This window comes from Hippocampus bargibanti, linkage group LG16, assembly GCF_051943395.1.
Source record: "Hippocampus bargibanti isolate YZ-2025 linkage group LG16, ASM5194339v1, whole genome shotgun sequence".
NCBI lineage: Eukaryota > Metazoa > Chordata > Actinopteri > Syngnathiformes > Syngnathidae > Hippocampus > Hippocampus bargibanti.
The window spans coordinates 17,298,635-17,326,119 of NC_142749.1; the positions used below are offsets into that span (position 1 = coordinate 17,298,635).

Below are 27,485 nucleotides of genomic sequence, written 5' to 3' on the forward strand. Positions count from 1 at the left end.
TGCATATTTATATTACAAGTGTCCCGTTTTTCCCACATGTGATTATTGTTAACCTATTTGGATTTAACGTGTTTTAAAATGTAACATTGTATATAATAGTTTAGCTTAGACCAACAAACCGTCGACGTAGTCGACACAAAGTATTCGTGTTTACGTATTCTGAAAGCTCCCATACCGTTTTATAAACCACGTGTTATTTTGAAACCGGAAACGCCACACTGGTATGTCCGGTTCGACTTAACTTATCCCTCATGACTAGCTAAGTCATCAGGAACTGGACGACCAGTGCATCCAGCCGCACCACCACCATCATCTTCGCATCACTACAAGTCTTCTACCGTGGATGAATTGCAGAATTTGTGTTTTTAGGTAGCGGTCGGTGTCCATGCTTGCTTCCGGTGGACTTATTTTTGCTTTTTTTACCCCTGCGTTTGGTCGTTACAGAAGGCTAGCGTCGGGTTCTCCTCGATCCTTCGCTGGAACATGGTGGTGGCCTGTGGCCAAGACGAGGACAAGGCAGCCCCGGGACGTCGAGCGAAGTCTTTTTAATTATTTTTTTTTTCGCGAGTAGACTATAAAACAGCTACGTTTTGAATTTTCCACGTGGCTTGAAAACGTTGACGACGAAGCTCCCCCATTAGTGTTTTTTTTTTTTTTAGTCGGGGTGGTTGGCACAACGCGGTAATTTTGGCATCCAAACTTGCCCTTAACTTTTGGAGGGGATAAAAAATGGCGACATTGGAGGAGACGTCAAGTGTAGTCTGATGGAACTATTCGACTCCCTTCGTCACGTTTAGTCGCCTTTCCCCCACAATTTCTTTACTTGTTTCACCGCATTTTTTTTGGTCATTTATGGATATCCCCAGCCAAGCGGCGTCGGCTCGGGCATAACTAAGCACCGCCAACGGTGATGACGACGACGACGACGATGATGATGACCGAGGAAAGCGATGGTTTCCCCTCGTCGATCTTTTGAGTAGTCGCCGGCAGATCATTACATGGAGACTATCCTGACATGCCGAGGACGGAGTTGCCACTACCCGACGGTTGGGAAGAAGCCCGAGACTTTGACGGCAAAGTTTACTACATTGACCACATCAACCAGAGCACCAGCTGGATCGATCCGAGAGACAGGTAAACCCCCCACCCATAAAAAAACCCTCAAAAAGGGGAGACAATGCACACCAACTCATTGGAAATAGGAATGCAGCACCAGAGTAATAACATGGATTACTCATTTAACTCGTTCACTGACAGACTATGCAAAAAAAAAAAAAATGTCCACTCCAGTGCCAGGGTTTTTGTCATTGTCACTCGAATCCTAGGACCCACAGAGTATTGAGTTTTAGGACTACATAAACTTTCAATGTAGCATAAGAAACCTTAGACTCTCCTCTTTCATCAGAAAAAAATAATAACTGTTATTGTGGTTTACATCCAAAAATATGAAATTTTGGTGAGGATTTTAGCAAGCATCATGAAATTTTACGTTTGATTTGCTTTCGCGGGCTGAAAAAAAATGATGTGGCAGGCCGGATTTGGCCCCCGAGCCTTGACTTTGACACCTGTGCCTTAGACTCTCTTCTTTCATCAGAAAAAAAGATTTAATTCCTAAATAATATGAGTCTGGAGTTATATGATCTTGAAATGAGGGCATCAGTCCAAAATACAATGCAATAAATACATAATAATAATAATAATAATTGCTTTATATAGCACCTTAACAACAGCTGAAGCTGGAACAAAGCGCTAACAACTCCCCCCTCAACCCCCACTGCCTGCTTTTTTAGCTTTATCGCTTACTTAAGACCACTCAGACTTTGACACCATATCCCTTTCATGCCTCGTCTCTGGAATTCAACAAGGTTAAGCTTGTTTTGCTTTTTCCGTTTTTTTTTTAATATGATCGCCATTAATTAATAATTAATTGGAACGGTCGCGGCTTGGAATTGAAGCGTATTTACGTTGGACAGGAGATGTGATACGATTTCTTTTTTTTTTTGTCAATGGATGCTACAGCTTAGTGTTTGCTTTCAACATTTAGCTTGTAGCAGACGTGCACATTTTTTAGCGTGATGTCCCTGATCCACTGGTGAAAAGGACACTTTGATCCTCTTGTTCATCTAGAACTGTTTCATAGGACAAAGAGGGTGCAGAAAGTGCTAAAAATTGAAAAACTGAGGCTTTGTGTTGTCATATTTTTTTTTTTTTATTGTTGTTTTCATAATTATAATAATAATATTTGTATAATGCAGCTTGTTGAAGTGAGTTGAAGAGATTCATTTTGAAACAAAGTCGTGTTTTCTGGTAATATTGCAGCTGGGAAATTCTGCTGATGTTAAGGTTATAATAATAATAATAATAATAACACATTTCATTTCTAAGCGCCTTTCAAAACTCTCAAGGTCACTTTACAGTCACAGGATATGTTTTTTTCTGTGGGTGAGCAGCGGCAGCCACACGCGCCAGCGTTCACTACAACCCACTCATAGAAAGCTAACTATCAGCTAATAGCTAGCTTGCTATCCAGCCATATAACTAATAGATAGCTCGCTAGATAGCTAGCGAGCCAGCTACACAGCTAATAGCTAGCAATTGCAGTATATCAGCCTTTCCTATTTCCTATGACCCCCCCCCCCCCACCACCTCCCATTCAAACAAAAAGTGCCCCTAGGCATTTATGTCACCTCCAATTTGGAATCCAAATCTAACACCGACCGCAGTTCAAGATAATCACACTTCATGCGCGTTAGCGTAAGCGGAAACTAGCAACGGTGAGGAAAATCAAAAAAAAGTGTCCAAGTTGCAAACGTTCCCCAGACGCCAGCGCTTAGCAACGCACGCCGGGCAACATTTTTCACATGGCTAACATTGTTTCCGCTATACAACTGGATTGACATGTTGCACCAGTAATTAGCCGCTGTTGTAAAAATGTAAAAAATGACAAAAACCCTGGCACTGGAGTGGATACATTTTTGCACATCTGGCAGTGAATGAGTTCAAATATGTATTTTCAATGCGGGCGGATTCCTCGGCCTTTCATAAAATTTTCAGCATGCAATGACGCACGCACCAAACGCGTGTCATCAGGCCACAGGAATGTTATCAGCCAAGATAAGAAACAAATGGCCGCTGTCGCCGCGCCGATCTTCCGCCGATCGTCCCATTTTAATCCAGGCGGACGCTTGGCTCTAAAAAGAAAATGCGTTCATGGATGTTGGGATTTGAGCGTGACGCCGATAGATCGTTTGTTCTCCAGCTGCCGCCGCCGCCTGACTCAGCGTTCAGCTATGCGGTCGCGCCTCGCCGCCTTTGCGCTCCGCCGTGCGCTTTTGTCACTTTGCGTTTGCGCGCCAAGGCCCTGCCGCATTGTTATTTTGTCTTGGAAGTCACGGGGAGGCGTTTTGCAAAGTCATCTAGCAAGATGTTTTTTTTTTATTATTAATATTAGCTTTCCAAGCCGTCACGCCACTGAAAAAAAAACAAGCTAATATTAAAATATAGCAAAGCTCCTTCACATGTTCTGATTTGCCTCATAAACATTTGTATGCGCGGCGTGTTACAGAAATATTCACCTCTGTTATTGTTGATGCTAGCTTAATCATTCGCTGGCAGACGATGTGCAAAAAATGTGTCCACTCCAGTGCCAGGGTTTTTGTCATTTTTCACTCAAATAGCAGGACCCAAAGAATATTGAGTTTTAGGACTACATAAACATTCAATTCAGCATAAGAAACCTTAAACTCTCTTCTTTCATAAGAAAACTGAGTTAATTCCTAACTTATATGAGTATGGAGTTATCTGAGCTTGAAATGGGGGCAGCTGTCCAAAATAAAATACAATACATATTGATTTATATAGCGCTGAAGCGCTAACATGGGCAAAATGCAAATGTTGCCCCCTTGTGGAAGGAAAAAAAAAAACATTGCCAGAGGTCTGACCAGTGCTCTATTGGCACCCAAGCATGAAAAAACAAAACCCAAACAAATTCAGGAATGGCGCCCTACGTCACACTGTCATTTTCCCTCAAATTGCAGGACACAACGAATATTGAGTTTTAGGACTACATAAACATTCAATTTAGCATAAGAAACCTTAAACTGTCTTCTTTCATTTGAAAAAAAAAACGAGTTAATTCCTAAGTTATACGTGTCTGGAGTTATCTGAGCTTGATATGGGGGTGGCTGAACAAAATACAATTAATATTGATTTCTATAGCGCTTAAACAACAGCTGAAACTGTAACAAAGCGCTAACATGGAAACAAGGGAAAGGCTCCCCCCTCGTGGAAGGGAAAAACATTGCCAGAGGTCTGACCAGCGCTTTCTCAGCACCCAACATGAAAAAAAAAAAAAAAAATCCAAACAAATTCAGGAATGGCGCTCTACGTCATATTTTCAATTCCCTAATAAATTTGTGAATGGCTTAATGATGAGCGCGCTGTTAGCAACTATGCTAGCATTAGCTTATTATTGACGCAAATTAAGAATCGCATCCCGAAAGGAAAAAAAATGATGTCAACGAGAACGTATCCACATGGGTTGGATTTCATGTGGTACGTTGGTGCAGTGGAGCATGTGAGAACGACTTGAAGTGGCTATTGAACGACCGGTCAGGGCTGCCGTAACCAGCTGGCCTTTCACTCCAAGGACAACCAAGAGCCCCTTAAATTTGGGTCGTCCACCCGCTCAGCCATTAGAAGACACGATTTACTGGGCAAGAGGATAGAATAAAAAGGGGGGGGGGATTGAATAATGGGGGTGAGTCGGCCATGCAAGCAGCCGTTGGCAGCAGCTTCCACGTCGTTCTGCCCGGAAGCTAAATTTAGAGCCAAGCTGAGGCAGTCGTTATGTGGGGCCCCTTAGTCTCTTCAAGAGTGAAAACGACCCAGTTTGCTTTGATTTCCGTGCACGGTGAGCCACTCTGTTTGTCTCTTGGCTTGAATTTATGGGATGCTTTGATTTGAATTTTAGACGCTCGTCCCTCAAATGGCAGCGATTATTTCAAAATGGCCGCCACCCGCCGCCTAAGAGGGAACGTAGAACTGGACGCTTACGCTTGATATTTATGTTTGCCTGCTCGCCTCGATGAAATAACCACAAGGGGTGAATGCTGTCATTTTACTGGCTACCTGTGATGTACAAAAAAATACAAAATAGAAATTCAATGTATTATTATTATTATTAAATAAAAAAAAACAAAAATTGGACCGTCCACCATCCTTAAATGCTTTAAAAATATCAACTGTACCAAATTTAATTCAACCATTGACACAAATACAGTAAAGTCTCGTTATATCGATATTCAAGGGAGTCCGAAAAAATATCGATATAACCGGGACTATCGATATATCAGACCCTGTTTGCATGTAATTTTCTCCGTGCGTGCATAGAAATACTATCGATATATCCGATATCGATATAACGAGACTTTACTGTATTTCTTTTCAGGAATATTAATAAATACTAGTAGTTATTGTTGGGCATATTTAAAAATAATAACTATGTACTTAATTAAGTTTTTTTTCTCGTATTTTGCAAAATAGTACCCAACCTCCATGCCCAAAATACATAAATTGAATTGGATTAGTTTTTGATAATCTCCCAGTTGATACATTTACATTTCACGGCAGCAAAGTGATATAAGGAAGACGAAAGGAAAAAAAAGAAGTAGAAAAACAAAATACAGGAGCTGTTGTAAAGGCAGCCACTCTTGCGGCGCCATTTTGAAGTCAAAAGAACAAAATAATAGAACAACGCGAAGACGCCGTCAGTCAATCTTAAGCGTTTTCTGCACTGTCTTTCTTACATGAAGCTAGATGAAACTGGAGAGGATCAAAGCGTCCTTTTCACCAGTGGATCAGGGACATCACGGTGAAATGTGTGCGTCTGCCACAAACTAAATGTTGAAAGGAAACACGAATCCACGTATCATCCATTGACGAAAACAGATTGTCTCACATCTACTGTCCCGCGTACTGTAAATCCGCTTCAATTCCAAGCCGCGGCAGTTAAAAATAAATGGCATTTAAAATTGAAAAATAAATAAACACGCTTCGTCACAGTCACTAAAAAATATATGTATATATGTACATATTTTGCTTTTCATTTAAAAAAACATTGGTTGTTTGCTAACGTTACAAATATTACACAAAAATGAATCCTTCATTTGCATAAACGGTTAGCGTTTTAATGCCTGGAAGGAATTCTGGATGTGGCTAATAAAAAGCAAAGCGGGGAGGAAACAAAAATGGTGGCATCATTGAGTAACCCCCCGCCACTGTGGTGACTAGCTGCAAGGCCGACGGTTGCCCTAGAAACCTCCAGGCGATGCTTTAGTGCTACCCGAGGAATGCCGCGGATCGGTTTCCTCCTATTGTGGTCGGCAGGAGGGACCCCCGTTTCCCTCCCCCGCCTCCCCCCATTCCTCTGTTGGAGGACTCTCAAACATCAGGACGGTCAACCCCCCCTTTCAGACATGGCCACAACATAACATGCTTGACTCTGAGATATGAAGTCCAAATTAGGACTATTTTACAGCCATTTTTGTTTTAAACTCAAAATTCGTCTTAATTGTGGCTTTTTATTCTTTATTTTTCTCTCCTTCGCAGGCAAACGAAACCTCTGACGTTCGCCGATTGCATCGGAGATGAGCTGCCGGTCGGTTGGGAAGAGGCGTTCGACCCCGTGGTCGGCTCGTACTACGTCGACCATAACACCAGTGAGTTTCTATTGACCACCATTTTATATATTTTTTTTACAATATACAGTGATACCTCGGCTTACGAACGCTTTAGCTAACAAACTTTTTTGCCTTATGAACATTAACTCCGCGAGAATATAATCTTGGCATACAAACTATTTATCGGGAAACACACGGAGCGCCACAATAAGTGATGTGTCGTTCGCGAACGAGCCGGTTCTTTGAGCTGGATCTCTGAAATGAACGAAGCTGGAAATGGCCGCCTCCTTTTTTTTCTCCTCTGTTCCCCGCCCCCAGTCTTCAGTTAAAGCCACACGTGATTGGTCAAGATCCGTGGTAGAGGAGGGAAGGTACACACGCAGCAGTAAGCGGTGGGAGGGTTTACACACACACACACACACACATGAAAGGTAGACGACAGAGCTTGAAACAAAAAAAAAAAAAACAAAAGTGAAATGGTGAGAAAATGGATAAAAACAGTGAAATTCGGACTTGTTTCAACTTTATTGATAGTTCAAAGGTGTAGACTGCAAGGTTAGAATATCCCATCAATCAGGCTCCACAAATAACACGCACATGCCATCTGTACAATTTGAAGAGGATACACAAGCAAGGGAACCAGCTATTAATGACGTTTCTAGTGTGTCTGCCTGCAACTGTTGCAATATCACAACTTCCAAGATGTACAACCCAGAGCTCCTTGAGACACTTTATGCAAAAGGCAATCCATTCCATCAAACCATCAACGACCATCGCAAAGGTAAATAAAACGATTTTATTATACAGTACAGTTTATTTCTTGAATTACAATACCATAGGACATTTATTATACATAAAATACGATATATTATGTGTAGTTTTAAGGCTTATTTAGTTGAAAAATATGTTTAATGGGAACCTGGAAACGGATTATTCTCATTTGAATGGTTTCCTATGGGAAATTAATGTTTGGAATACACACTTTTCGCCTTACACACACTTTCTGGGAAAGCCAAATTATCACTGTATTTGCTCACCTCCCCCCTCCTAGAAAGCACCCAATTGGAAGACCCGCGAGCCCAATGGCAGCGGGAGCAGGAAGCCATGTTGCGGGAGTACCTGGCCGTGGCCCGGGACGCCCTCAGCGCCCAGAAGGAGATCTACCAGGTGAAGGAGCAGAGGCTCCGTCTCGCCCAGCAGGAGTACATCCAGCTTAATAACACCTGGCGGGACAAGTCCACGTCGCAGACCAGCTGTGAGTGCAGCATATGTTTCACATTTCCATCACATGTACACATCATGTGATCAATTTTTGTCCAAATATTGTTCTTGAAATATGTTTTTTTTTTTTTTTTTTTTCCATTCCAGTGAATTCCAGAACGTCCACCTCCAGCAAGTATGACCCGGATATCCTCAAAGCCGAAATAGCCACAGCCAAAAGTCGGGTGAGAGAAACAAAATGGTCACCTTTGCGTTATTAGCCGAATGTTTGACTCGCAGACTAATAAAGACTATTATAAATACAGAAATGAATAAATAAATGTGAGACGATTATAAATAAATACATAAATAAGTACATAAATAAATTAATAAATACATAAATTAATTAATTCATAAATGAATAAATGTGAGGTGAATAAAGACTAATATATATAAATACATAAATAAATGCATAAATAGATAAGTACATAAATAAATTAATAAATACATAAATTAATTAATTCATAAATGAATAAATGTGAGGTGAATAAAGACTATTATATATAAATACATACATAGATAAATAAGTACATAAATAAATTAATAAATACATAAATTAATCCATAAATGAATAAATGTGAGGCGAATAAAGACTATTATAAATAAATACATAAATAGATAAATAAGTTCATAAATAAATAAATAAATGAATAAATAAATTAATCCATAAATGAATAAATGTGAGGTGAATAAAGACTATTATATATAAATACATAAATAGATAAATAAGTACATAAATAAATGAATGAATAAATAAATTAATACACGAATAAACAAATGAGAGACGATTATGAATAAATACATAAATTAATCCATAAATAGATAAATAAGTACATAAATAAATTAATAAATACATAAATTAATTAATTCATAAATGAATAAATGTGAGGTGAATAAAGACTATTATAAATAAATACATAAATAGATAAATAAGTACATACATAAATAAATAAATGAATGAATAAATAAATAAATTAATACACGAATAAACAAATGAATAAATGTGAGACTAGTACAGACGATTATAAATAAATAAATCCATAAATAGATGAATAAATACATAACTAAATGAATGAATAAATAAATGTGAGACTAATAAAGGCTATTATCAATAAATAAATATGAGACAAATAAAGGCTATTCTATTAAATGAATGAATAAATAAATGTGAGACTAATCAAGGCTATTATCAATAAATAAATGAGACCGAAATAAAGGATGTTCAAAATCAATAAATACATAAATATACAAATGAATAAATCAATAAATGTGAGACAAATAAAATATATTCTAAATAAATAAATACATGCATACATAAATAAATAAAATAATGCTGATAATACAAATAAATAATATTAGTAATGGCCCATGATCTCATTTATTTATTTCTTTGCTTATTTATTTATATATCTATAAAAATAAGGATACAAAAACTAAATGATAACAGTAATGGTCATGATATTTTATTTATTTATAATAATAACAAATTAATTTGTTTATGTCTATTTGTATATTTATTATTTATTTATTTTTTTGCCATTATATGCCATCATAATTTGTTCCGTCCTCTCCCCGCTTTCAGGTCAACAAGCTAAAGCGAGACCTGGCCTGTATGAAGCAGGAGCTGCAGTACAAAGAACAAGGCTTTGAGACCCTCAAAGAGTAAGCATTTTATCTTTGGAGTGGAGTGGAGTGGGGGGGATCACGTTTTTTAAGCATGGCTCCTGCCCACATTCCCTCCACCGTGTAACTCATCGGAATTCGACATTTACGCACTCATCATCGTTCCTGGCCAGCAGTAAAAGCTCTCCTTATCAACCGCGGTTATTGCCTCGGTGTTGACTGCGCATTCCTGCGACGCCATCAAAAACAACCCCCCCTCCCCTCCTCCGGTCAAAGAGAGAGTAAGCGTACTTATTAGCCCGAAAGTGCAGCGGCTATCGGTCAAGCTAACGGCGACGGAAGGCATCCTTTGTTTTGGGCGGCGGCCATTTTTTTTTTCTGCATGCGTTTATTTATTTTGTTATTTATTTATTTGTTTGTTTACTTATTCCTTATATTTATTGCAATGTCATTTTTTTTTAATGCACCTTTTGTTTTTCCCACGCAAACCAGCCGTCAGGCGCCGCTGAATGGGAACAAGAATGCGTGTCGCGTTGGCTCACCGGCTCATGCAAGTGAGAGTGTGGCAGGAGGATTAATGAATAGCCGAGCGGTTGAACAACATTCCTGCCCCCCCCCCCCCCCCCCCCCCCCAACCAATCTCCTGTTACAGTCATCAGACGGCCTTCGGCGACCTATCGCCACTTTGCGCAAATACAAAATAGGCTTAAGGTTGGAATGCGGACGCCCGCTTGTTGATAAGATTTTGCTAAATACTTTTTGTGTGTGTGTGTGTGTGTGTGTGTGTGTGTGTGTGTGTGTGTGTGTGTGTGTGTGTGTGTGTGTGTGTGTGTGTGTGTGTGTGTCGGCGAGAATGCGTGGGAACCTTTTGTTAGTTAAAATACACAGAAACTCTTTTGAAATGTTCAACCATTAATATTCTATAAAATAAGAATCAAATAAGAATATGTCCGCTTGCATCACCGTCGCCATTTTGGATTACGTCGTAATATGTATAAAACGTTAGCGATGCCCCGTTTGAGAAACTCCTCTCCCCCGCTCCGTTCGCTTTCTCATTCTCTCTCCATACATCTTTCTTTCTTTCTTTCTTTCTTTCTTTCTTTCTTTCTTTCGCTCGCCAAAGAATGCGAAAGGCAAAACCGCTCCACTCGCCGTCCCTTATCTCAAATCCCGACGCCTAATATATATGATATTTAATATACATTGATACCTCAGCTCACAAACTTAATTGGTTCCCAGAAAGTGTGTGTAAGGCGAAAAGTTCATCTGCCGAACATTTATTTCCCATAAGAAACCATTAAAATAAGAATAATCCGTTCCCACGTGACCATAAAACATTATTTTCTACTAAAAAAAAAGCCTTAAAACTACACAAAATATTCCTTATTTGACGTATGATAAATGTGCTATGGTATTGTAATTAAAGAAATAAACTGTACTGTATAATAAAGTCATTTTATTTACCTTTGCGATGGTCGTTGATGTAGTTGCCTCTTGATGCTATCTGAGTGAAGTTGCCGTGGTTTCTCGGCGACAATACCCTCACTCACACTGTCCCCTGCTAGCTGCTTTTTGTTCATCCAAATCAACAGTTTTTCAACCTCTTCTATTGCCCAAGACCGTTGCTTAGAAAACACAGAAACACCCTTAGCTACACGTAGCAATGGTCGACTTAGCGTACTGGTACTGGGATGCTAAGTCACACAACCTCATTGGTGTTTTTCGATGATCTACGTCTTCTGCTCGACCGTCATTTTCTTTTGTGTCTTCATCGGCTTAACACTAGCCTGTGGTGGGGTCTTTTTCGGTCCCATAATAGCAAAAGTACTCCACTCTATAACAAACCACGTCTGCACTCAAAGAAAGGAGGTGACGAAAACTAGTCCGCCAGCCACTATGGCGCTGTTGGATTATATTCTCGCAAATTTAATGTCCGTAAAGTGAAAAGTTCGTGAGCTAAAGCAACTTCAACTGCTTTTGGCCTCCGTCTCCACCTTGGAAGTTTGATTATCAAATCAATACCCCTTGACAGGATTGACCAGAAAGTGTCCAACAACCCGTACGGCTTCAAACTGCAGGAAGCGCAGGCCATCCTCAGCGAGGTGCGCTCCATCCGAGACGCCATCAGCGCTGGCGAGAAGGAAAAACAAGAACTCATGCAGGTGAGGGGATTGTTGTCGTGTTTGGAATCGTTCGTTGGCTTATTTCGCTATCTGTATCTTTTTTTTTTTTTTGCGTTTGGAAACATTTATCGGGAATGTATGAAGGAGTTTGTTAGTTAGTTGTTGACCTTTCTTCTTGCGCTGCACCCCTTTCGACCGCCTTTTGTGGTCATTTGCAGCTGACGGCTCAATCTCATTCACGTGTGTATCTGAGTGTGTGTGTGTTTGTATGACTAGTCTTGTGAGAACCACTGACATTTTATACCATCCGTAGTGAGGACATTTTTGACAAGTGAGGACCTTTTGGCCGGTCCTCACCAGTTTTTCATTCTAAAGGTTTCTAGAGGGTCTATATATGCATTTGTTAACGTTTATGAAAGGTCCTCAAAAATTCATCCAAAATACATTTTTTTGGTGTGTATTTTATTTCACCGAGATACACACACTTTTTTTTACTAACTGTGTGTGTTTATGTGTGTGTGGTTAATGAGAGGAAAAAGTTCATAGCACAAAAAGTAAAAGGATATTTTAACCAAATTCACTACAGGGGTGAGGACTTTGAATGTACCCATTCAGAGTCCTCACTCCTGCTGTTATTTCAGTTTCAAGTCCACTTTTTATTTCTTTGTTTTTAAAGAAGTTGAAGTGGGAAATGGGGTGACATTTAGTGTTCAAATGTAACACTAGTTCTTCTCTAAACTTATCAACAACGGCGGTCCTCGCCCCTTTGTTTGGAGTTATCCGGACCTCACAAAACCATTGAAACAGGAATGTGTGTGTGTGTGTGGTAACATTGGATTGGATGTACCTTTATTTGTCTCACAGTGGAGAAATGTACATTTCACAGTAGCAAAGTTATGAAAGGAAAGAAAGAAGTAGAAAAACAAAATACAGGAGCTGCTGGAAAGGCAGCCACTCTTGCGGCGCCATCTTGAAGTAAAAAAAACAACAAAACATTCAAACACATCATGTTAACAATAGCTAAGACAAATGATGTTTAGTAGCTAGCTGAAAATCGCCCATAAAGTCACCTCAAAGTATTTATTCCTCTGCGCAGAAACTGGCGGTTCTGAAGGATGCTTTCCAGCTGGACTCGGGCTCGCAGCAGGATCTGTGGGACAGCAATCCCTCGCTAGCTAACTCGGAACTATCCATCCCGCCTCTCTACTCCGACGCCGGATCCCAGACCGACATTCCCGCCGAGGTGAGTCCCGCTCGTAAATTGCCGACGGAAGGTTCCAGAAAAAAAAAAAAAAAACCTTCTCTGAAGCTCCCATCTTCATATGCATCCAGTTTGTCCACAACTCCAACAAGCTAGCGGAGAAAGTTCGCCTCAGTCTAAAATACGAGGAGACCAGACGCCGGTAAGCTATCGCTTAGCATGATGTCGCCACCTCCGTTCCTCCTCCTGACGCCCATCCCGACGTCCTTCAGGATCGCCACCATTGAAGTGCAGATCGCCAAACTGGATAGCGAGGCTTGGCCGGGCCTTCTGGACCCGGAACGCGATCGCCTCATCCTCATCAACGAGAAGGAGGAGCTTCTGAAAGAACTGCAGTACGTGCGTCCTCGCCGGCGCTTGGAACCAAACGACGCTCAGAAGCTGGAGACCGAGAAGAAACGTCTGGAGAGAGACCTGCAAGCCGCCAGGGACAACCAGAGCAAGGCTCTGACCGAAAGGTGCCTCGTCGTCTCTTTAATAATAACAACGCTAACAATGCTAACAATAATGAAATAATAGCAATAATAAAAATAATAACGATAATATTAATATATTTCATTCATAAGCGCCTTTCAAAACTCTCAAGGTCACTTTGCAGTCACGGGATAAGTTTTTCTGTGGGTGAGCAGCGGCAGCCACACACGCTCAACCCGGAAGTAGCTCAAATAGATGCCTGGTAAATGGTCAACTTGTTCATAGACAAAGAACGCGATTAAGGTTATGATGAAGGTCACCATAAGATGATGAGAAAACAAACCAAAATGACCTTCAATTGACCTACAAGTGACGTCAAAGCCCCCCCCCCCCCCCCGATGCGTATCGCAAACTCACCTCTCCTACTCTCAACAGGCCTCTTGTTGTTCATTCGGACCCTTACCTGAGCTCAAACTCCCCTTTTGTGCGCCGTAATACGAGACGTTGATAAAAGAGCCTCTTGTGCGTGTCGCGCTTGCGTTGGCAAAGTATGCGCATCCGACGTTAAGTACTACACGTACAAGCCCCGCCAAATTGAATACAACACGACACTTCACCTAAATAGCATTTGTCTTATTTTAAATTTCAGTCAATCGTAACTCCCAATTTTAACTCATTTCCTGCCATTCACAAATTTATTCTGTTTTTTTTTTTTTTTTCTTACAATAAAGCGCTGATCGGACCTCTGACAATGTTTTCCCCTTCCACGAGGAGGCAGCATTTGCCTTTTTTTTTGCCTATATAAATGAATTGTATTTTGTCGCCCGCATTTCAAGCTCAGATAACTCCACACTCATATAACTTAGGAATTAACTCTTTTTTTCTGATGAGAGAAGAGAATAATAATAATAATAATAATAATAATAATACACTTGATTTATAAGCGCTTTTCAAAACTCAAGGTTATTCAGTGGGTGAGCAGCGGCAGCCACAGCATTCACTCAACCCGGAAATAACTCAAATAGATAAAAAGCTATCTAGCTAGCTAATAACTCAGATAGAAAGCTAGTTAGAAGCTAGTTAATACCTCAAACAGAAAGAAAGCTAGCTAGCTAGTTAATAACTCAAATATATAAAAAGCTAGCGAGCTAATAACTCAAATATATATAAAGCTAGCTAATAACTCAAATATATATAAAGCTAGCTCGCTAACGAGCTAATAACTCAAATATATAAAAAGCTAGCTAGCTAGCTAATAACTCAAATATATATAAAGCTCGCTCGCTAACGAGCTAATAACTCAAATAGATAGAAAGCTAGCTCGCTAATAACGCAAATGGATAAAAAAACTAGCTAGCTAGCTAATAACTCAAGGTTTCTTACGCTGCATTCAATGTTTATGTCGTCCTAAAGGTCAATATTCTGTGGGTCCTGGAATTTGAGTAAAAATGACAAAAACCCTGGCACTGGAGTAGAGACTTTTTTGCATATCTGGCAGTGAAAGAGTTATTACCAAGTGCCACCACTCCAACACAAAGAGCTTTGTAATAAAGACTATTATATATAAATAGATAAATAAGTACATAAAAAAATTAATAAATACATAAATTAATCCATAAATGAATAAATGTGAGGCGAATAAAGACTATTATATATAAATACATAAATAAATCCATAAATAGATAAATAAGTACATAAATAAATGAATGAATAAATAAATTAATACACGAATAAACAAATGAATAAATGTGCTCTTTAAAAATATGTGCTTGAAATAAAATTTATTATTATTATTATTATTATACCAATTTTTGGCCCTATTCGTCAACGAAAACAAAGCTGACATTTTAGTCCTAAAATGACAACACAATCACACGGATAAAACCTCAACGACTTCATTGTTTTGTTTTGTTTTGTTTTTCATTCCGTATATGAAAACCACCGCGTTGAATGAAATGTCCAATTTTTGTCGTAAATAAGCAACGTCCTTTCCTTTCCGTCTTTTTTTTTTCCCAGGCTTCGACTTCACTGCAAGAGAAACAAGCTGGTGCGCGAGCTGGAGGAGTTGGTTCGACTGGCCACGTCGTTGCAGACTCAGCTCAAAAGGTCGGTTCACCTGACAAGGTAAAGTGACTTTGATGGAAAACGAATGCACTTTGGAACATCTTCACCGTACCAGCGAAGCGCTCAGACGATGTGAAAAGTCCCTCTAGTCTCATTTTACCCTGATAAAATGTCCACATTATTATGGCTTGAAGGACATAGTCACGATTCAAACGGCAGATTTGATTGGCGCTTGTTTACCGCGCATCTAAATGTGAATTAGTCAATATGAGTCAAATATCAATTTCATATCAAATGCCAAAGTTCTACTCCCAAAAAAATGGCATTACGCTTGTTACGCTCCACCTTGTGGCTGGGGGCACATTTATTAGTTTATTTATGTATTTATTTATTGTCTGTTTGCTTTTCCATGTATTTATCTATTCACTCTTTTATTTTATTATATTTATTTATCCATTCATTTATTTACGTCTGTTCTTTATTTATTTATGTTCTTTATTTTCTTTATTTTTTTTAATTTGAATTCATCAATTGTATTCATTTTTTTTGTTTTCACGCATGTATTTATGTTAATTTGTTCACTTTCTTTATTTTGCATATTTATTTTAATGTATTTATGGATTTATTTATGTCTGTTCTTTATTTAGTTATTTGTTTGTAATATTAATTTATTTTTCATTTATTATTTTGATTCCTGTATATTATTTTCTTTCTTTATTTATGTGCTTTATTTTCTTTATTGCTTCTTTTCATAATTTATTTATTCTGTATATATTTTGATGTGTTTATTTTTTTTCCTCTTTATTTCCGTAATTGTTTATTTTTATGTATTCATTCTTTTTTTATTTATGTTCTTCATTTGTGTTCTTTATTTGTAATATTGATTTATTTTTCAGTTGTTTATTTATTTTAATTCATGTATTTTATTGTACTTTCAACTACAACTGTACTTTCTTTATTTGCTTTTTCTTATTTATTTTTATTATTTATTATGTATTTATTTTATTCTCTTTATTTTCTTTATTTTAATTTATTCATTCATTCATTTATTTCTGTTCTTTTTTTAATTTATTTATTCATTCAATCATTCATTCATTTGTTTATTTCTATTCTTTATTCATTCGTTTTTTTTTTGTCTTTATTTTTTATTTGTTAATTTAAATGTATTTATTTTTATATGTTTTTGGATTTTAAACGCCACGTTGTCTTCTGCGCAGCCTGTCCGCCAGCACCCTTTCGTGTTCATCCGGCAGCAGCCGAGGCTCTCTGACGTCAAGCCGCGGCTCTCTGGCCACCAACTCCAGCTTGGGTTCCAACTCCTCCCTCAGTTTCACCGACATTTACCTGGAGCAGCCGGAACTGGCCGACCCGGATTTCCAGAACAAGCTGGACAGCCTCCTGCAGGAAGGCGGCCAGGCGGGCTACCGGCCCTCCAACTCCATCACCACCATTCACGAACACGAAGTGGTGACGGGCGCCGACGGGCCCCGAGGTCAAACGTCGCCGGAACTCGCCGGAGATTTGGACAAAAGGGTTGGGGGCGTAGCGCCGGCGGACTTGGGCCCCTCCAGGATTCAAGCCTCGCGACTGTCGGAAACCCCTCGCTCCATGAGCTCTTTGTCTCCCCGCTCGTCGCTTTCCTCGCTGTCGCCGCCCTGCTCGCCGCTGGTCACCGACGCCGCCTTCCTATCCGGGGAGCCCGGCCGGGTGAGCTTAGATCTGGAACTTCAGAGCAGACTAGCGGAGCTGGACCTCGGGTTGGACTCCCGGGAGGAGCGCGGGGGCCCCGTTGGGCTGGAAGAGAAGCAGGCGCGCCTCGGCATGCTGGCTGAGGAGGTCAAAGGTAAAAAAGAAAATTGAAATAAAAAATTACATGATGAAAAAATGAATACAATTGCCATATTTTCTAGTGTATAAGGCGCACCCCAAAAAATACGGTGTTGGTTGTACTTTTTTGTTGTTTTCTTTTTATTTGTCTCGCTATCCATCTAGCTGGCTAGCTATCTTGCTATCTAACTGGCTATATGTTGGCTATCTGGTTGGCTACCTGGCTATCTATTAGCTATATAGCTATCTAGCTAGCTCTCGGTTGCCGATCTATTGGCTAGCTAGCTAGCTAGCTTTCTATCTATTTGAGTTGCTTCTGGGTTGAGTGAACGATGGTGTGTGTGTGGCTGCCACTGCTCACCCACAGAGAAACGTATCCTGTGACCTTGAGAATTTTTAAAGCGGCTTATAAATGAAATGGATTATTATTATAAAAACCTCTGCCAATGTTTTCCCCCCCTCCCACAAGGGGGCAGTATTTGCCTTTTGTCCATGTTAGCGCTTCGTCCATGTTAGCGCTTTAGCGGTATATAATAATAATAATACTATACCCAAATCCCCCCCGCCCACTTCCAGTTCCAGACTCTCAAGTGCCGTCCTTTGCAGCGGCGCCAAAGAAAATGGGCGTGATCTCGGCCGTGTCCGACGAATCGGTCGCCGGGGACAGCGGCGTGTATGAGCCCTCCGAGCGCAGGTACCCGATCGCCCCCCAAAAACATCAACGTTCTTTATCGATCCGACACGTGTCATCCATATTTGATATTTGTGTCTCGTCTAGGCCGGGCCTCCCCGCCGACCTCCTTTTCTCCTCCTCCTCAGAGGAGGAGAGGCTGCCTCTGGGCTGCGCTCAGGTGCAACTCAGCTTCCGCTACGAGCTACGCGACCAACGCTTTAGCGTCTCCGTCCTGCAGCTAACCAACTGTAGCGCCATCGCTCTTCCGGCTGATTGCAAAATGTAAATATTGACCCAAATACAGTGATAGCTTACGATCTTTTCCATTTACGAACGTTAAATTTATGAAAATTTTACCTTGGCATACGAACTATTTTTCGGGATACACACGGAGCTGCCACAATGAGTGATGTGTCGTACGCAAACGAGCCCGTTCTCCTAACAAGAAAATGGCAGCCGACTTGGTTTTGTCCTCTATTCCCCGCCCCCGGTCTTTGGTTAAAGCCACGTGATTGGTCAAGAACGCAGCAGTGAGGGGGGGAGGGTTTAAACCTTAAATAAACAGGCAGACGACAGAGAGCGAGTCACAACATGGATAGAAAACAGTGACATTTGGACTCGTTTCAACTTTGATAGTTCAAAGGCAAAGTGTAGACTGCAAGGTTAAAATTCCCATCAATCAGGCTCCACAAATAACCCGCACAAGCCATCTGTACACTTGATGCAAAATCAACCCAGCTTAACAGAACACAATTGATGAGGAACTAGGTAAAATTATCGCAGAGAAAGCACCTACAAGGGATCATTCTTCAAGTTGGTGAAAGAAGAAGGCTACGTTCCTCATCAACTGTTTAATGCTAATGAAACCGGCTACTCCATTTCATCAAGTCATCAACGACCATCACAAAGGTAAATAAAACGACTTTATTATACAGTACAGTTAATTTCTTTAATTATAATACCATAGCACATTTATTAAACATACAATAAGGTCTATTTTGTGTAGTTTTAAGGCTTATAAAATTAGCAAATGATGTTTTATGGGGACCTGGGAACGGATTATTCTCATTTTAATGGTTTCCGATGGGAAATGTATTTTTGGGATACACACTTTTCACCTTACACACTGTCTGGGAACCAATTAAGTTCGTAAGCCAAGGTATCACTGTATTGATTCAAAGAGAACAAAAGAAAAGGGCTTGAAAATCCGCGCATAACATCGAACCCCAAAATTAGCTCGCCGCTATCACCTGCAGGTACGTCCGCGTGGCGGTGCTCCCCTGCGTGGAGACCACCCGCTGCCTGTTCCGTACTTGCGGTTGCCCACCGCAGGAAGTGGTGGATTTCAACGAGATTTTCGGCGTGCAACTGTCCCACGCCGCCTTGCGGAAGAGGACGCTGAGGGTGGACGTGTGCAACGCCGACATGTTGGGACACGAACAATGTTTGGTAAGATTACCCGCATAAAAAAACGGGTTGGTTTTACACCCAGTGTAAAAAAAATTACAAAATAAAACACGGGATCAATTCTCATCATTCAAACGCAGGTGGGGGTGCAAATCAACATGGCCGACATTGATTTTTCGGAGGAGAGAAGAACCAAGTGGTACAAATTGCTGAGTCATGCTTTCACGCACGTCGCCGCCGGCTACGACAGCGGCGCCACCTGTGGCTCGGATGCGGTAAGAGCCGCCTCGAGTTTCGCCTTAGTTTCGCTTATAATAATCATAATCATAATAATAATCCAATTCATTTCTAAGCGCCTTTCAAAACTCTAAAGGTCACTTTACAGTCATGGAGTGAAGTTTTTCTGTGGGTGAGCAGAGGCATAACTCAAATAGATCGAAAGTTAGCTCGCTAGCTAATAGATAACCAATAGATAGCTAGCTAGCTAGTTAGATAGTGAATAGATAGCTAGCCAGGTAGCTAGTTAGATAGCAAAAAAAGGTAGCCTGATAATAGATAGCTAACAGCCTATAACTAGTTAGATAGCTAATATGTTTCCTGACTAAAAAAAAAAGTTTTTCTGTGGGTGAGCAGTGGCAGCCACACGCGCCAGCGTTCACTCAACCGGAATAACTCAAATAGATAGAAAGTTAGCTAGCTAGCTAATAGATAACGAATACTTAGCTAGCTAGTTAGATAGTGAATATATACCAAGTAGATAGCTAGCTAGGTAGCCAGCCAGCTAGTTAGATAGCGGCTTACTATGTATACGCGTGTTGATTTGATGAGCCTTGGCGTGTTAGCAAAGTGCAAATAATAATAATAAATAAAAATGGCCGACAATTCAACGTTGTTTGTTTCAGACCGGAGCTCCTCACGGTGACGGAATTTCGGGTGTCGAGGAAACGTGGTGAGTTTCAACCCGTGTGATGATTGGCGTCCACGCCCTTTACGCAGCTACCGTCCCTTTTTTTTTTTTCTGTCAACCCTTCTTACCGTTTCGTCGTGAGAGCGGACGAGACGCCAGGTCGGGAATGTTTTGCGGAATGACAAAATTGCTCCGGAATGTACGTTCGGAATGCCGGCGGACCGGTTGGCGAACGTAAATAAAGCTACTTTGAATTTCCAAAAACATCTCGTGACACGTCGGATTTTTTTTTTTTTTTTACTCTCTGGACCAAAATAAATCTTGTTTGTTTTGAAATTATGGAATGTGTTTCCTTGAAGTAACGTCCATTTGCGTTTTTTTCCTCAGTGTTTCTACTATTTTTTTTTTTTTTTTTTTACCAACCTGCATCCACTGTAACGTCTGTGACCTTTACCCAACAGGCACGGTGACCTTTTAGGGGTGTATGACGACGAGGAAGACCTCCACGCTGCCAGGTCAGAGCCTCTGGAGGAAGGAGACGTCTTTTACGCCGACGGCGGCCATTGGGAGGCAGAAAACGAACAGCGGGAAGAAGAAGAAGAAGAAAAGGAGGCGGAGTCTAAAGAGCCCCCTGTCAGCACTGTTAAATTAAAGGTAACGCCCCCCTGCTAGAGAGCAATATTCTATGCACCCCAGGGAGATAAAAAAAAATGGCCACTATGAATTGTAAAAATTATACTATGCCTTTTTTTTAAATAAAATTGGAAAAAAAGGGGGCGGGGCATAATTTATTTGAGTTTTTTTTTTAAAGTCATATTTGTGTTGAATTTAGGTGAACAAAGAGACGAGCATGGACAACTTACCGTCGCCGGGTCACCGCTCGGTGGTCCGTCCCAAGGAACGGCGCGCCGACCCCCCCCAGCCGCACGCCTTCATGCGGGGCAACGCCATCATCCGATCCAAGACCTTCTCCCCTGGACCGCAGAGCCAGTACATCTGCAGGGTGAGATCAGACAATAGCGATCTCGGGAATGTGGGGGGGGGGGGGGGGGGGGGCATCGCTCATCTATAACTCGTTGGTCCGTCTGCTTTCAGATCTATCGCAGTGATAGCGACAGCTCCACGCTCTCCAAAAAGTCTCCGTTTGTACGGAACGCCTCGGAAAGACGTAGCATGCGCGTGAAGAAGGTACCATGCAAAACATTATCCAACTTACTTGGGGGGGGGGGGGGGGTTGTGAATATTTCACCTTTAAAGCAGCCGTGCAAAACAGAAATTGCCATTTAGCCGCCATGGCTTTTAAAGTTACATGAATAGAGAATTAAAAAGAAAATGGCCACTATAAATTTTCAAAATAAGACTAAGCCTTTATTTATTTACTTACTTTTTTTAAGAGGGGGTACTAATTTATTTGATTTTTTTTTTGGGGGGGGGTGGTACTAATTTATTTGAGTTTTTTTATGTATTTATTTTTTTCGCCAGGGGTATTAATTTATTTGAGTTTTTTTTAATTTTTTTTGGTGGGGTACTAATTTATTTGAGTTTTTAATGTATTCATTTTGTCGGGGGTACTAATTTATTTGAGTTTTATTTTTTGGGGGTGGTACTAATTTATTTGAGTTTTTTTAATGTATTTATTTTTTCGCGAAGGGTATTAATTTGTTTGAGTTTTTTTGTTTTTTTTGGTGGGGTACTAATTTATTTGAGTTTTTAATGTATTCATTTTTTCGGGGGTACTAATTTATTTGAGTTTTATTTTTTTGGGGGGTGGTACTAATTTATTTGATTTTTTTCAACTGTGTTAATTTTTTTGGGGGTGGTATTAATTTTTTTGAGTTTTATTTTTTTAGGGGGGGTACTAATTTATTTGAGTTTTTTTAATGTATTCATTTTTTCGGGGGGTACTAATTTGTTTGAGTTGTATTTTATGTTTTGGGGGATACTAATTTACTTGAGTTTTTTTAATGTATTTATTTTTTCGCAGGGTACTAATTTATTTGAGTTTTATATTTTTTGGCTGGGTACTAATTTATTTGAGTTTTTTTATGTATTTATTTTTTCAGAGGGTACTGATTTATTTGTGTTTTTTTAATGTATTTTTTTGGGGGGGTACTGATTTATTTGAGTTTTTTATTATTATTATTTTCGGGGGGGGTACTAATTTATTTGAGTTTTTTAATGTATTTATTTTTTCAGAGGGTACAAATTTATTTGACTTTTATTTCATTTTATTTTTTTGGTGGGGGCACTAATTTATTATTTTTTTTTATTGTATTTTTTTTAATGAAAAATTAAAAGAACCACCCCGTTTGAAACCAAGTGACTTGCCTTGAAGCAACCAAATTTGCTCTCTACTGCGATGTTTCATTCACATTATTCCACAAAGCCAGATCAAATCTGGTTTGGATTTGCTTTCATTCCAAAATTTGAATTTAAATTTGTCAAAGGATGTAATACAATATAAGTTTCTATATTTCTATTTGTGCTGCTTGAATTCAATGCGCAGGCGTCCATTTTGTGACTAAATACGCCCCTCCCCCTTGAATCATCAAGGTTGACACAACCTCCTCCAAAACAAACTCATGGCTTCCATCTTCCAAGCCTCCCTTGCCGGTGAAAAATCTGGACGGCCTCCTACGGACCTCCTTGGACCTAGAATTGGACCTACAGGTGTCCCGTACCCGCCAGTCTCGCCTGGCTCAGGAACTGCACGTGTTACGCAAGTTGAAGGCCCAACTGGAGACGGCGCGGCAGCAAGGCCGACGCGAGCTTCCCGCTTGGGTCCGAGAGGACGAACGTTTCCGACTCCTCCTCAAGCGCGCTGAGAAACAGGTGACCTTCCGTCGACCTTCACGCCCATCTCATAAGTCCTCCACCCATCTTCTAAGTTAATTTTGCGGGTGTGTCCTGCAGACTCGCGAGGAACAGTTGCAGGAAAAGCGAGTGGAGAAGATGATGAGGGCGGCAGCCAAGGATGTCCACAAGATCAGGGGACGCAGCCGCAAGGAGGTACCCGAGGTGCAGACCTTCAGGTAAGAGGAACTCATTGATTTGGGGAGACCATCACTTCCTGTTTTGAACAGGATTTTTTATTCATTGGATTAAATTAGCCTTTATTAGTCTCGCAGTGGAGAAATTGACATTTCACAGCAGCAAATTGATGAAAGGAAAGGAAGAGGTAGAAAAACAAAATAAAGGAGTTGCTGTAAAGGCAACCACACTCGCGGTTTGGAGTCAAAACAACAAAAATTAAATAACATACAATATGACAACACAAACACAAAGAGAGTCATTCATTACTACGCACTTTCTGCACCCTCTTTGTTGTATGAAGCAGTTCTAGATGAAAGAGGAGCAGATCAAAGTATCCTTGTCACCAGTGGATGAGGGACGTTATGGTGAAATGTGCACATCTGCTAACAAGTTAAATGTTGAAAGCAAACACGAAGCTGTAATAATAATAATAATAATAATAATAATAATAATAATAATAATAATACATTTGATTTCTAAACGCCTTTCAAAACTTTCAAGGTCACTTTAAAGTCACAGGATAGGTTTTTCTGTGGGTGAGCAGCGGCAGTCACACACGCCAGCATTCACTCAACCCAGGATAACTCAAATAAATAAAACGCTAGCTAGCTAGATATTAGATAGCTTATAGATAGCCAGCTAGCTAATAGCTAGCTAGCTAGCTGGATAGAGAGCTAATAGATAGCAGCCAGTTGGACATACATCATTTGCCCCACCCCTTTTTTTCTTTCCCCAGACATACATTGACGAAAACAAATTCTCACATCTCTTGTCCCACGTACTGTAAATCCGCTTCAATTCCAAGCCGCGACCGTTCCAAAAATAACCAACAGCACCGACCTTTCCGCTGAACAAAGCGGGGCTGTGAAAATGCTGCAAATGCCGCAAAAAAAAAAGCACAATGGCCCCGGAGCTGACGGTCAAATGGCACTGACATTCCTGCCATGTCAAAAACTGTGCTGCCGAAAAGGCGCAACCGCTCGGCACAGTCTCGTCTTTGACGAATGTCGTGGCCAAAAATGCTGAAAAACAATCCGTTCCACATGACACACGACAACTCAAAAGTGACCAACAATAAAAAAAAAAACAAACATGGCGCTTTTGAAGGACAGCCTCCATTTTGTCTCTCTCTCTCCATTTTGCTCCAGAGAGAAAATGGCGTTTTTTACGCGAGCCAAGACCACCATCCCGGATCTGCCGGCCGATGACGTCTAGCCAAGCATTTCAACACTCACGCAAGTCAAGTCAAAGCGCTTCGATGAAGAATTTGAAGATGTTGTAGAGACGCTAAGCTAACCTTGACTACTTAGCGTTGTTAGGTTTTTTTTTCCCCTCCCTTACTTCTTGTTTCCGTTACTAACACCTTTTTTTTTTTTTTTTTTTACAAATCATTCCAGCACACACAAAAAAATAGCACAAATATCTAATCTCATAACGCCAACGGTACTGAAGCAACAAAAAAATGGTAAGAAATCTTTCTTTTTTTTAATTTTATTTTAATGATGTACATATATTGCCTTTTTGAGCTCTTTCCATCCACATGAACTGGAAGCAATCCCAGCATGCATTGCAACACCTCATCTCACACACACTTGAAAGATGACCATTTCTCTCACGAAATTGACTCATTTCATGTTTGTCAGCAAAAGAAAATATTTTAAATATTCATGTTTTTTTTTTTTTTTTTATCCTATCCGCGGCACTGATTTTTATTTTTATTAATTTTTTTTAAAGGTCCAAAGTCTAAAACAAACACACTCTCTCACACTCAGGTAGCATATCGGTTAGCCTGCACTTTAACACAATAATTAAAACCGTCAACAGACACAAAGAAAATAGTCAAACTGGAATTATATACATAAATACAGGTAACATCCAACTTACAACCGTCTCAACGTACGACCATGACCGCCAGACCCTATTTTTAAAATTTTAACTCTATGCCTAGCACCGCAACGCGCTAGCAGGCCAGCAACGTGCTAGCAAGCCGGCAACGTGCTAGCAGGCCGGCAACGCACGCGTACGACAATTTTAGCCAGCCAGCCAGCATCTCACGCTCGCACAGCAATCGACCGTGTGATGGCACCACAGTTTTAGCCTCCCAGTCTCTATTCAACATTTTGAATGGATTTCAACTTACGACCATTTTGACTTACGACCGTGTGGTTGGAACGGAACTCGGTCGTAAGTCGGATGTTACCTGTATATATATTTTGTTGTTTAGTGACTGTGAACATCTTGATTGTATTTTTGATTTGTATCAATGATCTTTGTTCATGAATTACTCATGTTGGAAAGTGGCAGAAAATTTTTCGTAACATTCCGAATCGCTGGGCTTTAACTGGGAATTGACACTGACTCGATGGAATCCTATCATATTCAAAATCGTTTTTAGTTCGTCATTAGCAAACACACAGAATTAACTCATTCCCTGCCAGACGATGTGCAAAATAGGTGTCCACTCAACTGCCAGGGTTTTTGTCATTGACACTCGAATTCCAGGACCCGCAGAATATTGAGTTTTATGACTATGTAAACATTCAATACAGCGTTAGAAACCTTAGACTCTATTCTTTCATCAGAAAAAAAACGAGTTATTTCCTAAATTATGGAGTTATATGAGCTTGAAATGAGGGCAGCTGTCCAAAATCCAACACATACATATTGATTTATATAATATAGCGCTTTAACAACAACCGAAGCTCGAAGAAAGTGCTAACATAGGGCGGGGGGAATGCTGCCCCCTTGTGGAAAAGAAAATACATTCCCAGAGGCCAAATGGCGCTTTATGTCATATTTTCAATTCCCGAATAAATTTGGGAATGGCAGTGAATGAGTTAAATAGCGTAACTGAGAGTTTAATCAAAGATTGTCATTTACTAATTTAAGCAGAGCAAAATTTTCAGGGTATTTCCAGAAGAACAACTGAACTCGATTTGGGGATCAAAAGTACACCAAACGGTAAGGTCCGACTTTTAGGTGAGTGTGTGCAACTACATTATATATATATATTTTTTTTTCTAGGTTGCATTAACAATGGCAAAAGTTATGAAATGATTTCTATTGCTCTCATTTTTTTTAATATTCCTCAAAACGGTCCTTTAAACATGTGTCGACTTTTGTCGATTTCACAAGTGATGACAGATAAATAATTTTCTTTGAAAAAAAAAAAAAAATCCAAAAGCTGGAATGTGTGTTTGTTAGTTTTTCCTCAATGTGAACACTTTTAGCAAAAGAAGATGAAGGAATGTAGTTTTTACCACACATGAATGTCAAAAGAAAAAGAAAACACAAGTTGATGTCACAAGTGATCTTTTTTTTAACTATAGTTAAGCGCACCCCCATTATATCCGATTTTGTTAAAATGAGGGTGTGCATGTGTATGAGTGAGTGCCAGGAGGAAAACAACCAGCATGTATTTATTGCACTTTGTGATTCGGGTGTACTTTATTTTATTTTGTTTTATTTTTTTCTTCTTCTTTCTTTGTATCTTTTACTTTCTCTTTCTCATCAGGAGTCCCGAAAAGCTGTGAATTGAATTCTCAGACACTGTAACTGTCGACCAGAGTTGTAAATATTTCACCAGCACAAACAAAACAAAAAATAAAAACACACAGTATGTTTTGTAGTTTCACAACAAATAAAATATTATCCTTTATTTTTGTTGTCTTGTATTTTATGTTGGATCAAGCTGTGAATTTTAATAATAAATATTTGATTGGCCTTTATTAGTCTCACAGTGGAGACATTTACATTTTCTACAGTATTTATATAGTTTTTCATGTATAAAATCTATGTGTATGCGTTTTGGTACGGTATTTGCATTTTTTTACATGCAAATCAATGTAAATTCTATATTGAAAGATTATACACACAAGCTTATTTGAGTGCAATTCTTGTCCTTTGCGATAGGTGGCGACAAACGTACACGAGTGCGCTTTCCGTCGCTGCTTTCAACACAACGAAGAAGAATCTCCCACCGCCTTCCCGGAAGTGTAACGGCAAAAGCGTTTATTAGTGTCACAGTGAAAACATTTACATATTTTTAAGTGTATAAAGTATGTGTATGCGTTTTGGTACAGTATTAGCATTTTTGTTCTGTCCTTATTCTCGTGGAATTCTTGTACCTTTCAATAGACAAACGTACACGGGTGCGCTTTCCGTCGCTGCTTTTAACACTATGAAGTATCTCTCCCTCCTCCTTCCCGGAAGT

The 27,485-nt window shown here is 40.0% G+C and overlaps 1 protein-coding gene across 2 annotated transcripts; it reads left to right on the forward strand.

The window, feature by feature from the left end:
- The first annotated feature begins 259 nt into the window (after positions 1–259).
- Positions 260–26,930, forward strand: wwc1 (WW and C2 domain containing 1). 2 transcript variants are annotated; one of them, XM_089017237.1, is made up of 22 exons: positions 260–1,134; positions 6,610–6,719; positions 7,732–7,935; positions 8,049–8,125; positions 9,523–9,602; positions 11,596–11,725; positions 12,783–12,929; positions 13,019–13,089; positions 13,160–13,405; positions 15,378–15,467; positions 16,643–17,268; positions 17,829–17,946; positions 18,031–18,207; positions 19,182–19,374; positions 19,473–19,607; positions 20,235–20,281; positions 20,701–20,893; positions 21,072–21,242; positions 21,335–21,427; positions 22,841–23,071; positions 23,153–23,271; positions 24,421–26,930. In XM_089017237.1, the coding sequence occupies exons 1-22, from the start codon at positions 1,016–1,018 to the stop codon at positions 24,485–24,487; spliced, it is 3,444 nt and encodes a 1,147-aa protein (XP_088873363.1). In that variant the 5' UTR covers positions 260–1,015; the 3' UTR covers positions 24,488–26,930. The 2 variants fall into 2 exon arrangements, with proteins under 2 accessions (XP_088873363.1, XP_088873362.1); XM_089017236.1 differs by having other exon boundaries at positions 261–1,134; positions 22,793–23,071.
- The last annotated feature ends 555 nt before the right edge of the window (positions 26,931–27,485 follow it).